Below are 14782 nucleotides of genomic sequence, written 5' to 3' on the forward strand. Positions count from 1 at the left end.
TGAGTGACAATGAGATATAACACTTATGCTTTCTTGTATTAAATTTTTTTCACAAAGTGTAGTTTACAGTAAATGTTGTAAATGAACAAGTAATAATGAGGAAAGACAGTGTCACATCAAAAGAAAATAAAGTGCTAATAACTGACTGATCAAAACTTGGCATTAACATTTCTCAAAAACCTAATTCTCTAATATTTTCTATATAACTTACCATCAGAGCCATGCAAGCTGTAAGGTAACCACTTCCTGAGCCTACATCTAATGCCCTGGCCCCTTCATGTAGGTGATCTTTCAATAATTCCAATGCATGTGCATGCTATGAACAGGCAATTAAACATTGGTGATATCAAAATCTCACTGATATATATAAAACCCAATGTTTTAACAAGTATGCACAAATACTTTACTAATACAAATTCTACAAGATTTCAATTGTAATATATATTAACTGTTTTGATATGGGCTCAGTATAACACGAGTTCATCTACACATTTGCAAACATTAAGTATTTTTACAATAACTTTTGATACAGCATGTGTATTTTCACAAAGTTAGGTAGACTTTTAGTAAAGATTACAACTATTTTTGTACACAGAAAATCAGATTTCTTTTAATAAAACAGTTTTACTGAAGATTTGTTTGTGAAAATAATCATTTTCATTACTAATCTGAGTGCAGTGATTACATGTTGATATAAAAAACCATTCTTCCTCCCAAAAATTACAAATATTATTTGCTTCATCTCTAAAACCTCACAACAGTCATAAAAAATTAGGAAATGAATATAAATTATGCTTTTTTTCATGCTAGAATAACTACATATTGTAACACGAAAATACAAATGTTTAGTCTGAGTAGCTTAAGTTTCATAATCTTATTTATTTACTTTTTTTTTTTTTATTATATTGACCTTCCAGTCATATTTAGCTAACATTACACATCTTGCATAGACACAATGCACATGCACTCATGTTACACATCAAATAACATAAAACTGATCTTTAGTCTTCTCTGTCTTGCCTGTGTTTCAGTTGACTAGTATTTTGTAAAACAGTCACATTTCAATTATTATTCATTATATACATACATACATATATGGTATTACTAGTTAGAAATAAATTGTTATTTTTCTTAAAATATAGAACAACAAATCAAGAAGTAAAGCAAACAATTATCTCCTTGCACTATGACCTTTGTACTCAGTTGTTGCTGGACGTATGTTGCTAAGTCTTAAAATTTCACACACGGAGGAAGTCAAACAAAATGTTTTTTTGTTTTTTTAGGTTTTATATATATACAGTTGAATGATCCAAAAATAGTAAATAGCTTTACAGATACCATAGAATTACACTACAAGTTATCAAGCTTAGTAACTAAGTTGTAATTACATTTTAAAAAAATATGAAACTTCAAGCAAACTAAAGACACATCCTATCTCATTGAAATCTTGGATCAAAAGAACATGAAAGCCTTTTCAAAGTTTAAAATGGCTGAGAAAACCACTTGGAAACATTCTAAGCTGTTGATTGGTTATTCACATGTCATATACTGTAGTAAGAGTATATAAAAGACCATTTCAAATAGTGGAAAGAGTTAAATGAAGCCACCATGTTTGATTCAGACCATAAGCCATATTTCAGCAAAATAAAAAGATACAAGGTTCTTATTTTATATTCTACCTTGCTAACATAGATTATTTGAGTTCCTGATTTGTACAAAATTATAAACTCAGTATTTTGGCATCACAAACATCCAATTTTAAACAGTGCTGCATTCAACATACCATGTGACTCAATAAAAATCAATATTTAGATATGTTCTTTTAATATTTACTTTTAAATTAAGAAATTAACTAATATATAATAATAAAGTTTGAATTATACCCTACAATCTGATTCCAAACTTACTGACAAATTTATAAAATAGTGATTCAATAAAATTTTTAATGCAAGTCAAACACTATGACATAGCCTTTGACACACAACCTGTAGTTAAAATGTTAAAAGAATGTCCTACAGTGATATTCCAAGATGTGCTAAGCCATCATGTAAATATTAACCAATACAAAACAACAGGTTCCGGAATTGTTAAATTAAAGTTTAATAACTGCAAAGAAAGACTAACACAATGTATTGAAGAAAAATGAAGAAACAGTTTACTGACAGTCTTAACATCTTTTAATCCAGTTTCTTAAATGTTTTCATTTTGATTGTTTTAAGATTATTAGAATTATATTTTCAGTAAGCTTATTACATGGAAAATCTAAAAATTACTGTTTGCATTTTTTCATGCTGAAAGTATGGTGGCTATCTTGGATTTCAAAATGGCAACCTATTATATGCATAGATTTCCAAATATATCATTTACTCTAGCAATACTGTATTGGAATCTTAGTGACTAAATATTAATAATGAGCTAAGAGAAAGAGCATGGTTCCTTTCACAATGTATGAAACATGTCTGAAGACCATCAATTCCAAGAAATAAGCCAGTGTCTTCATGTGCATCAGATACTTGATGCTGCACCAATACAGAAGACTAACAAAGTTTGAATGTATGATATAAAATTATTATATAATGTTTGTTTATAAATTCATTTAAGAAAAAGTGTGTATTTAAATAGAAGTACCAAGTGTCAATCTGCACTTATGCACAGTATGCTAGGTAATATTAGAGTCATGTCAATAATTCAGTCAAAACAAAATTTAGATTACCAAATTTTCAGAATTCAAAATGAAATTGAGTATTTCATAACAACACATCCACACACACACAAGTACATGGTTGAAGTTTGACCTCTATCAACAGACTTAAATTATTCAATCCTGGTTTGGTACACTATTTACTTTTACCTCATGGTAAAATATTGCTTTCTTTCAGGTTTTGTTTAGTGGATTACAATGAGTAACTTACATGCATTTGAACAGTTTATACAACAGAGTTGCCAAGAAACTGGAAGGTGTGTATGTTGTGCCAAAAAGAATGCAAAGATAAATTTGTACAGCCCAAATTGGATACTTATCAACATTTGTTAGAAACAGTGAAGAAGAGAGCAGATCTACATGATGGTGAACATGTACATCCTTAGCACCTCACAAACTACCAAAGACATGCTATGTAAATGCTACCTACAAGGAGAGGACAGTGAAACAAAGCATGGTAAAAGAATACTTTAGCAACCAAACCACTTCATCATAGAATGATGGGACAATAGAGAAAAGGTATAAAAAAAAATAAAGATGATGTACCTGTGTGGCAACAAAACCATCTCTCCAGATATTCATGACAAGGTCATAGACCTAAAAAAACAACAAAAGACCTATATTGACAATTGATGGTATTGGCTAAATCTAGCCAAAATCTAGACTGGAAACAAGCAATTGGTAACTGTGATTCCATTTTGATGACCAGAGAACTTTTTGCACTAGATGGGTCAATATTACCATTTGTTGACAAATCAAAGTTGATCCACATTCTGGATAATATATCTATAGAACTTCCTGAAGATGTTACACAAGATCTAATTCTTCATGAGTCTTTTGATGATACACCTCAGTGGCAGAGAGAATATTGCTAGTCCAGAAGTTAATGACAAAAACACCTACATTATCAAAAACCTTAGTGTATGCTTCAATGATAAACTCCTTAGTCTAACTAGAAGCTATGATAAGAACAATTTTGTTTTTAATACCTGCAAACCAGATTCACTGAAATGCATGACAACAGAAATGAGATCATGGGATGGTGCTCACATAATGCAAAGTGGCAGATATTACAAACAATCAAAGCACATCAGTTCAAGATGACATCTGTTCCACAGTCAAACAAAGAGTCCAATAAGAATTTTCACACTGATGGTAATAATCACAAAGCTGATATTTTATTGATATGTCTAGCAATGTCTGGATTACATCAGAATTCTAATGATGTACAGATGATCATCTACTCTCCATACACAGATGTCTTCGTATTTGCAACAGCTTTTGGGACCACTGAGGCAAAGGTGTTACCTTCATTTTATGTATTTACTGGAATGATAACAATGGTTTGATTTATTGAATGGGTAAAGTCATCTGTTTCAAAATCTATTCAAAAACAAATCATGTAATTTATACCATATGAACACTTGGTGGACTGAGATTGAGGGAGTTTAATATTTACTCTAGGAAAATTTGTATGTGCAGTACATTGCTCTAAGGATATTTATATCAAAAATATCCCTGAATTATGATAGCATCTCTTCTGTAAATATATTGCAGAGAGCAACAGATTATGCCACCTACTGTAGAAACACATCTAATGAGCCCATGTCCAGGTTAGTGTTCCTAAACCCTGTTGAAAATGGCTTCTTCAAAAATGTTATGGTCAATTCAAGCCTAAAACAACAGACATACTACTAGCTCCCAGTACTATAATGTAAATGATTAGGAGCCAATGCAAAGACAATTCCTCATCACAAAGATGTTCTTGCAAATCTAAAGACTCGAAATGCAGAGACCTCTGTTTATGCAATACCCATTGCAAGAATGGAAATCTTGCATATATGGGGAATCACACACCAATTATTTCAGTGATGACATTAATCACATTTTCTGTGAGCTTTGTCACCTAATATACTTCATTTGACTATCAAAATATACATATAAAAAGTAATTCATTGTTGTTTCCATTTATGTATGTTATTTCTAATAGTACAAAAGACAACTATGAATTATTGGTACTTGTGTAATGATTTGTGATGCTACAATGATACATCAACAAACAAAGAAATAATTTTAAAATCTATATACACTTAGTCATTTTTCCAGTTTGGGCATGTGGTTGCATCCATTTCTTATTTTCTTCAGGTGCTTCTGACTTAATTAATCTTTCTAGCACATAAAAAGAACAGCAACAAACCACATTTTAACTTAAAAATCAATTAAATGTATATGCAGTTTACAGTATGCATGTCATTGATGGACTAATACCAAGATTTTATTATAATATAAGCTCCTATTTGACCATTTTGACGTTCCTCCAATATGGTAGTCACAATCTTAAATATAACTGATTCAAATAGTAAAGTACAGCATCTTACTGAATTCAGCTAATTAACATTCTTAGAATATCTATAACTCATATGTGATGACAACTTAAGTGTACACAGTTATAATCTTAGCATCCAAAAATGGCTGCCATGTCACCATTTTCTTCTAATGATCCATGGTAGTTGAAAATAAATGTACTTACAATTGGTTTTAAAAAAATCATATTTTAGGCCATTAAAACATCATCTGTTGTGCTAACAAAGCTAAAAAATTAAGTAGATAGGTCTTTACAAACACAAGGCAACTATTTAAAATCTAAGATGGATGCCATACCATCAATATGAAAAATATGGAAACAATTTTTAATTTCCCCATACAACAAGCTTTCACACATGTATAATTTCACAAATCACACAAAAAAAAATCCAACAAAACCCCAATCTTGAACATAGTGAATAAAAGTGCTTTCTACACCTACAACATATTTTACATATACTGACAAAAGATTCTTATAGCTCTTGTTTACCTGCAGTTTTACAATAAGAGTGACATTTTATTTCACAAATCTCTCAGCAACTGTTACCCCTATCTTCATTTGACCAGTGGACATTAATTTAATGTTAATAACCTTTCTGTCCACTCATATGTGACACCTTCAGCAGGGGTAGAAATACTCTAAATTTTCAGCAGGACACATGTCCTGCTGGGCAGTGAAACTTGCCAGACATTTGAAATTTTAGCCGGACACCTCAAAATTGTCACTGGACATTACCGAAAACAAGAAATCAAGTAGAGACAATTATTATATAAAACAATCATTTTATTTATGGCATTGAAACATTATTTCAAAGCAAGTGGCAACAAGCCTTGTATCCATTAAAAATGACATCAATCAAACTGGTATATTTAGTCAACCAGCACTAAGACATCAGCTGATGTAGACTCAGTATCTCTATTGTCTCTACGTGTGTGAGTTCCATGTGGACTCACAAATTGTCTGGTTTTTTACTGTTCTTCCACCAGGATTCTATAGACTTGCACAGTAATTCTGTGCTTGCAAGATCACAGGTCTTATTCTTTGCTAATTTTATTGTCATCAAGTCATTAAGATAATCATTTACTAGTTTGGACTGCCAGTCATCCTTAATAACCGCCATCTGAGAAAATCCATGTTCTGGTTCAGCACAGAAATCACCTGCATGAAGCATACCAAGGCCAACATGGATTGAGCAACTGTCTCTTTTGTGACACTTTTTGAGCCTCTGGCCCTTGTCTGACCACTAATAGCACTCACCTTTCCTCTAAGTAACCACTTGCCAGTTTGTTCACATGTTGTGAGCTCTTTTACTGGGATCTCTCAACATGATTCAGATTGCCCAGCTTCTCTTTGCAAACAACAAGTTTGTCAGAAACAATGTTCACAGTAGCAGAATTGTCTTGCATTTTGAGACTAAGAGATGTCAAAACAGGCAGAACTGCCAAGAGTATGTCCATGTACAGGATGAATTTAAGGCTTGTCAAAGTACTGTATAATCCTGCAGCTTTCTGTCCACATTTCCCTTTGTCATGCAGCTTTACATGATACAAATACTCCACTAAAGCTGGCCAGTTATGAGAAACTGACTCCAGAGCACACTCTTTGTAGGCCACCAACCTGGTACCTGTCCCTTTTGTTGGCTTTACCAGCTTCTTAGAGGCCAGCCCAATTCTGTGGCAAATTGTCATAAAACTTCCATAGGTTTTCTTAAAAGGTTTGGATACTATCAAGGTAAGAGATGTCCTTGATGGTCTTCTTAATTGCAAGTTCCAATCTGTGACTAGCACAGTGGATCCCTATCAAATAAGGTTTTTGCACCTTAAATCTGTTGACAAGTCCTTTATTTGTGCCAAAATTGACAGCTGCCCCATCAGCTGTCAGGCAAACAATTGATTCAAGCCAGTTGGAAAACTTGACATATATGGACAATGCTACAAGTACAAAAAATTAGTACCCAATATAAGTTACTTTCTGTAAAAAAGAAAAAAAAAATATGTAAATTTGTACTTTGGAAAATTCAATTGCTCCATTATCTATTACACTAGTTGTGTTAGATTAAGCTCCAATTCTGTCAGAGGTAAATACATGGTTCTTCTTGGTTTAAATCAATTGAAAAATGGTTGAGTTTTCCCTGATATATATTAATAATGGAATGACTATGTAAACCTGAATTAAAACACAAATGTACATGAAATATTGTCCATTTTAATTTTTCTTAATTAAGAATTCAGGATAAATCCAGAAAATTCTCATCTCAGGTAATTAAGAAACCTTTACTTGAAATAAGTGCCTGTAGCAAGTGTTCAGAATCAGCCTTCTCAACTGACTGCAGACACAGAAAGTGGATTACTGGGTAACAGTCACTGTCTAAGTATTTTACATGGACTATCTCCTGCTCAATGTTGGCAGTGTCTGTTGAGCCATTAGTCATAATGCCAAAGAATAATGAGGTGTGCAGACAAGATGACATTAATTCTAATTGTTTCTGCAATATACTTTGTAAAGATTACTGCTTGTTTGTCATTGGCATAATGTTCTGTTAAGTTCATACTAAAGTTGTGCTCCTGCAGCAACAGAAGCTCTTGAAAAATCGCTGAATGGTTTGGCATTCAAAGCCATATAAAGGGCAGTCCTGAACAGCACAAGCAAATGATCTTTCTCAGTCTGGTTAAGTTTGCTCAATTCTTTCATCATGGGAGTTAAATCAGGTGTTTCTTTTGGTGTCTTAGCTTGACAACTTAGACTGTGGGCACGACTGTTTTCATGCTCCTTAACAGCACTTGCTCTCAGGTTGGAAGATCCTGTTATAAAGGTGTTCTTCTGCCTTCCACTACTTTGGTCATATTCCTGACAAATTAAGCAAAACATCAGTCCGGTAGTGTTATTATACTTCAGCCATGGTCAGCCTCTATTCCATTCATCCTGGAAATGATGAGTAGGCTTAGCGCCAGTACTAGCAGTAACAGTGTTTGCTTCAACACTTGGGCTTGGGTCATTTCACTTGGGGTTCCATAGTATTGTCTTCTGATTCATTAGTCTTGCTCATGAAGCCAAACTGAAATAGATTGAGAGACTTTCTCGTTTTTTTTACTATCAGACAACATGGTCAGATCATTGTAAATGTTTGGCAGTCATGTGACTATCCAGGACATCATGGATAAGGCGACCTAAAAAGTACATTTTGTGAGCGTTCACAACTGTTTTTTAAAATTTGCTTTTTTTTTGTCTTATATACACTTACTTAAATATATGACATAAGAATAATTTACAGCTTAGAATTTCCCCTCATGGTTTTTCAGTCATTTTATTCTATTAGAAGGCCTCTATGTTCTTTCGAACCAAGATTTCAAGGAGGTAGGATGTCTTTTGTATGCTCAAAGTTTCATACTTTTTTTAAGACCTAAATACAGCTTAGTTACTAAGCTTGATAAATTAGAGAAATTCTATGGTAGCAATATACTAACTTATGATATTTTAGTTATTTAAGTGTATATATATAAATATTTCTTCTCTTCCACATGCAAAAGTTTAAAATGCTTAGGAACCTATGTCAAGCAGCAACCAAGTTCAAAGGTCATAGCTACAAGATAATTGTTTACTTTACTACTTTATTTGCTATCTTATATTTTATAACTATTTAGAAATTTAGTTTTCTTAATCTATATACACATTTAATATATAATAATTGAAATGTGACTATATATTACAAAATATTACTAGTCCACTAAAACACAGCCACCACATGTCACTTTGTAAAGACTATAGGTCAGTTTTATATTAGTGAATACATTAACATGAGTGCACATGCACTACATCTGCATTGTTAGCCAGATAGAACTGTAAGGTCTTTATAATAAAAATAATAAATATATAACATTATGAGATTCGAGCTTTTTAGACTAAATGTGTTATAATCTGTAGTTATTCTAGAATGAAAAATGCATAATTTACTTTTTTTTATATTATTATGGTTACAAGGTAAGTCAAATTGACAGACACCACAAAGTTAGGGTAGACAAAATATACAATTTTACAGAAAACAAAATTTTAAATGTATTTAGGAGGTTTTAAAAACTATACAAATAATATACGAGATTTTGGGGATGAAGAATAGTTTGTCTCTTTTAATCATAAAATGAATATTACTTCAAACTTGGATTAGTAACAAAACAGACTAGGTATTTTAATAAAAACTTAATTAAAAAATTATTTTTGTGTGGAAAAAAAATTGTAATATTTACTAAAAGTCTAACAAATTTTGTGAAGATACACATACTGTATCATACTCAGCTCAGAGCAAAAGGGTTTAGAATGCCAACAAAAGGTGAGAAAAAATACAACTGTGGACCTACAAGGGCTGAAAAATGAGTTGAAATAAGAAAGATGATAATCCACCAATCTCTACCATGTCCCAGGAATAACATCCCAGAAGAACAGGATCAACTGTCATTATCACCACCATGACCATTAATGTGATAACCATGAAATAAAAATCCATACTCTACTGTTCAGTTAGGGGTGAAAATACCACAGGCTGTGAGAATTATGGAGGTGGAGAATTAGATGGCAAGATCAACTTGAATACAATAGCCTGAAATATCCATGAATTTGGAGCTGAAGGAATACCAGGTGTCCATCAATAGTGGTAACCTCCCTCTATTCCAAGACAGATATTAATGTCATTAATCAGTCTGAATGGAGGGGCCCTCAAACTAAGATCTGAATCTATTCAGCTGCTAGAGCCAAAGAATTTTCTAGAGGTCAACAACAAAAACAAAAAAGTAAACAGGTGACATTATTTCACAATACAATTGTTTTGGGATACTCTTGAACATCAAGTGACCATAAAACAAGTCACATGTAAAACACAGAGGCTGCAACATGTAGACAAACTTCTTCCACCAAGGTATCTGCCCCCCAGTGGCTCAGCGGTATGTCTGCAGACTTATAACGTTAAAAACCAGGTTTGATACCCGTGGCAGGCAGAACACAGATAGCCCATTGTGTAGCTTTGTGCTTAATTCAAAACAACAACAACAACCAAGGTATCTCTACTGAAGGAACAAAAGCAGTCCATCCATCTGACCAAGACAACTTCACTCAACTGCAAATTGAAGTCTGACAATCATTTGGAAGGGGGGTGGGGTATCATGGAGCAAAAATTAGGATTAAACAAGTAAAAGAGTATGTGACTGGTTCAAAGCAATCATATGAACCATCCTGGAATCCCACATGTAAAAAAAAACTATTTTTGCCTGAAAATAAAATACAAGTCCACTCAGAGGTGGCAGGCTAAAGAATTGTTACTTATTATAAATCTCTGACTTATGTTATATACATTAAAAATATTTACTAGTTGAAATAACTGAAAAGTTTAATTTCAATTTGAAAGTTAATTAAATGTTAATATGTATCAAATTTATGGCATTTTCCAACAAGATTGACACAATTTTTTTTTAATTCAAATATATTTTAATGTACAAACAATACAATTTACAATAACAGTTCTTACTAACAAGTATTACAAATGATGCTTTATATACAAGAGTTTTACAGACAAATAATACCTGAGCCTTATATCTGATCTGGAAATGAATATTTATCAGCATTCACAGAGAGCAAATTAAGTCTTTGTTGATACACCTGTGCACTCCTGTTGATGATTGGCTAAGCTTGAAGCACCCTCAGCTTTTTTTCCATAAGTTGTGTGTGTGAGTGTATGTGCACAAAAACACACACTTACAAAAAAAAATACAATTAACTGACAAAATAAAACACAAGTGGCATCTATAGTATAGCATTACAAGTCAGTGCAAAGAAACACTATTATGTTTCTAATAATGTAATATTAAGTATACAAGTTGTGAACCACAAAATATTAACAGTATTTTTCATACCCTTTACTTGAATTTCCTTCTTCAGTCATTTTCACTTATGTCATTTAAGCTATACTTTCTTGCAAGCATTATTTATTAGACTGATATACACTGGTGTATTTTACAAAATTTTACTCAGTCAGACAGACAAACTCACACAGAATTTTATTTAACAAAATTATGTGTAAAGTAAGAAATAAAATAACAGTTATTTGAGTTGAAATAAAAAATACAACCCACAGTAAAAAGAAAAGTAGCTGAAAGGGAATTACAGCAGTCCATTGAACACACTAAAACTAAATTATCGCAAATTAAAGTAAATGTAAAGTTGTAACAAAGTTAGCTGATTATGCAGAAACATCTGAATGCATGTTCTCAATGTAACAAGCATATGATTTTGAACAAACTGTGCTTGTGTATTTTAGATCTAAAAAAAAAAATCAAGAAAGCCCATTGATAACTTTGTTTATGTAATCTTCATTTTGGGTAATTACACACAGGTATTGTTTGTGTAAAATGCTCTGCATATAAAAACTAAAGTTTAAATTGAAGTCAGTCATCACCTGATGATAACATTGTGCTATCTTCTACCATCATTGTTGCATTGAAAAGTTTAGTCAATATTTAATCTGGACTCCACAGAAAAAGGCTCCTCTAATGGTATGAGATTTGTAGGATTTGGTCAGGAAATATGCACAAAATGTTTCAGACAAACAAACACAAGCATGTTATGCATACAGATAACAGTTTAAGTTACATGGAAAATACTGATACTCGTTTCTTGTTTTTATTTTTATTTTTGCTGATGAGCTGTTTCTGAAGGATACTGATTGCCAATTTTTCTAAAATCAATCTGGATTACATAATAGAAATTGCTTAAGATAATTTTCACCTTCACAGGAATAAACACTTACCATATGAGGGGCACTAATAGTGACAGCATATCCTATACCTTGTGGTGAATCCATATATGGGTTATTTTTAGAATAATGTGCTCTGTCCAAAGACAACATTGTTTTTTCAACTAGTTCAGTACGGATTATCCCATTTTCTGTAAAAAAACACAACATAGAATAAGTATGCACACATCAAACCCTATTACCAGCATGATCAAGCTCCATGAATGTTTAGGTTTTGTGGAAAGGTTTTGGGATCAATATTCTTAAACTAAAACTTTTTTTGGTAAAAAAATTATCAGGAATCTACGTTTTAGGTGTGATATCTGTCTAAATAATCTATATCAAAAAAAACATTAAAATGAAATAGTTACTACAAGATTATATATATAACTGTTCCATACAAAGTCTTTTCAGTTTTGTTTTTTTAACCTACATATATAGTTTTTTCATTTAAAGATTTTTCTTCCCAAGGCTTACATCTTTCTGTTTGAGAGTTTAAGATATTGACATTTTGTTACAAACACTTTGACAACCAAATCAAATATGTTGCAATGACTAAGTAAAATAAATTATCAAATAAAATCCTAATACTAATAAATACCAAAGTAAATTGCATCTAATGATATGTTTAACTTTCTATGGGATAAAGATATTACTTTATTCTACAAGTAATGACTATCCCAGCATACCCCTTCCTAAGCTTACTTTTCAGGTTCTGAACCATCTCTGCATTACTTCTCCCATGGCATCGCCAAGCCATTATGACTATATCACTGATGCTTCAAAGTACAGAACAAAAAGTACAAGATTCTTCCCAATGGATTCTTCTACATCTTGTAATATAGAATAAAAATATGAGCTTTCAGATAAATCAAGATATAATATTCACAGAAAAATTCCTAATACCAAAATTTGTTATGAAAGAATGATCTGACAATGAACTTTATTGCTTTTGGGAAATTTGACCTTAGGAAACTGTTACAAAATATTAATAGCCCTTATTTATTATCAAATGCTCTATTTTTTAAATTTTAATACATCTTGTACCAATCTACCTGCAAGAAGAAAAAACTAACAGTCAAATCAAAACAAACCTTTTAGCCAACATCTTAGGTTTTGTTCATACCAGTTAAAACAAACTACAACTGCAATATAAATCTAAGTAATAACTTATATCTTAAATGTTATTATTACACTAACACAATCAAATTTACTCTTCCACCAATTCAACATCTTAAATGTTTGAATGAAAGGTATGCGTCTTCCTGTTTACAATCATATTAAGGAATTTTCAGGTGGTTTTCAGCTGCCATATTAGTTTTTATAATAACAGATCATAATAATATAATGAAGAAGCAAGTTTACTGAGATAGATCCTGACATCTTCTGTACTTCACAAACTTGTCCAATAACCAGCCATTAATTGATAATGGTTGATACTATCCCAGTAGTTACCTACCAGTAAACATTTGTTTACCTACACCATTCAGAAGTCTATGATACCAAATGTCTTCAGAGAGCTTGTCATAGAAGGGTTATTTACAATGCTGATCTAATGTACAAGTAATTATGTGTCATGCTTTTCTGAAACTCTAGGGATCTCTGGTTTTGTACAGTATGTTAGAGATTAAACATTATGTAAATATCACTGCACTTATAATTTATATGGCTAAATATGCCACTTGATAAAAAAGAAGTTTTCTGATTGATCAAATAACCAGTTCTACATAAATCAATGTGTATGAAAGAATCCTACTAAAGTAGCTAGTCAGTGTTTTGTAAAACTAAATCAATGGGCATGAAAAAACAATATTAAATATATTGGTATTTATTTCATATTTGAATTTCTGTAATAGCTGATAATATAGATTGTTATAAAAGATTTTCAAATTGAAACCTGTTCTATCTTAGAAACTGAATTTACTTTACTACAAAATTTTTTGACTGACTATTGTCACTGTGAATAGCAGTGAAGACTAACTAGTACTTGTACGTTGTAGTACTATTAATTAATAATAATAGATAAAACAACTATTAAGATAAACTAATATTATAATACAGAACTAATAATACATAAGAATGAAAAATTATGGGACCTAAGTTCTATTTATGCTAACCATAATTGTATCTTAAATTTTAACTTAAAGTTACACTTTATAACTCTGCCACCAGTTGTATTCGTAGTAACATCAATTTAGTCTCTACTATACCATTATTAGTGAATATAATGAATAAATAATCAGTGAACTTACCAATTTTATCTAAAATTTATGAACAACTTTAATACAGCGTAATTGAGAATATAGGTATTAGGCTAGAGTTTGAGATAAATCATAAATGAATAGCCTGGAATTTTAGAATGAATCCATAATTTTGGACTAAAAGTAAAAAGAGTAAAGTCAGTTAACTGAATGAGGTAACTTGACGTCTAATCACTTATTCAAAAAGTTACAGATTGAATATTAACATAATATTCTCAACAGAGTCTAATAACACTTACAAGTTGAATAATATTTAAGTGAGCTAAGCATTAAATAATTTATTTCTTATCATATTTAATATAGAGTAAAATGTAACCATTACTCGTACCTCCCTTCCCATCAATACACTTTACATCCTCATAAATACTTACCTATAGATGGCACATTGCTACAAAAACGTCTCTTCTTTTGAGGAAATTTAATACGGTAATTAAACAACTGAGCTTTAATTATTTTATATCAATAAAGAAATTTTAAAGAAACAACAATAAATCTGGAGACGATGTAATTTGTACAAAACTTAAGGCCTTCCATCCCAAATACAAAAAATTTTATACTCGTTATATCAACACGAGGAAAATTATAAGCTTACTCTTTCGTTAGCAGGTTTTTTAAATGATTGAGTAAAACAATTAAAAGTCCAGTAAACGTAATGATAACAGATAATTTATTATTTCCTT

General features: G+C 31.4%; 1 protein-coding gene across 1 annotated transcript in view; it reads right to left on the reverse strand.

The window, feature by feature from the left end:
- LOC143222849 (protein-L-isoaspartate(D-aspartate) O-methyltransferase-like) overlaps window positions 1–14489 on the reverse strand; it is a 30566-nt gene extending 16077 nt beyond the window's left edge. Inside the window, 4 exon segments of the mRNA XM_076449927.1 lie at window positions 212–316; window positions 11857–11993; window positions 12547–12674; window positions 14431–14489. Coding sequence (XP_076306042.1) covers window positions 212–316; window positions 11857–11993; window positions 12547–12601 — 297 coding nt within the window. The 5' untranslated portion in view covers window positions 12602–12674; window positions 14431–14489.
- Between the last annotated feature and the right edge of the window lie 293 nt (window positions 14490–14782).

Source organism: Tachypleus tridentatus, chromosome 8 (genome assembly GCF_004210375.1).
Source record: "Tachypleus tridentatus isolate NWPU-2018 chromosome 8, ASM421037v1, whole genome shotgun sequence".
Taxonomy (NCBI): domain Eukaryota; kingdom Metazoa; phylum Arthropoda; class Merostomata; order Xiphosura; family Limulidae; genus Tachypleus; species Tachypleus tridentatus.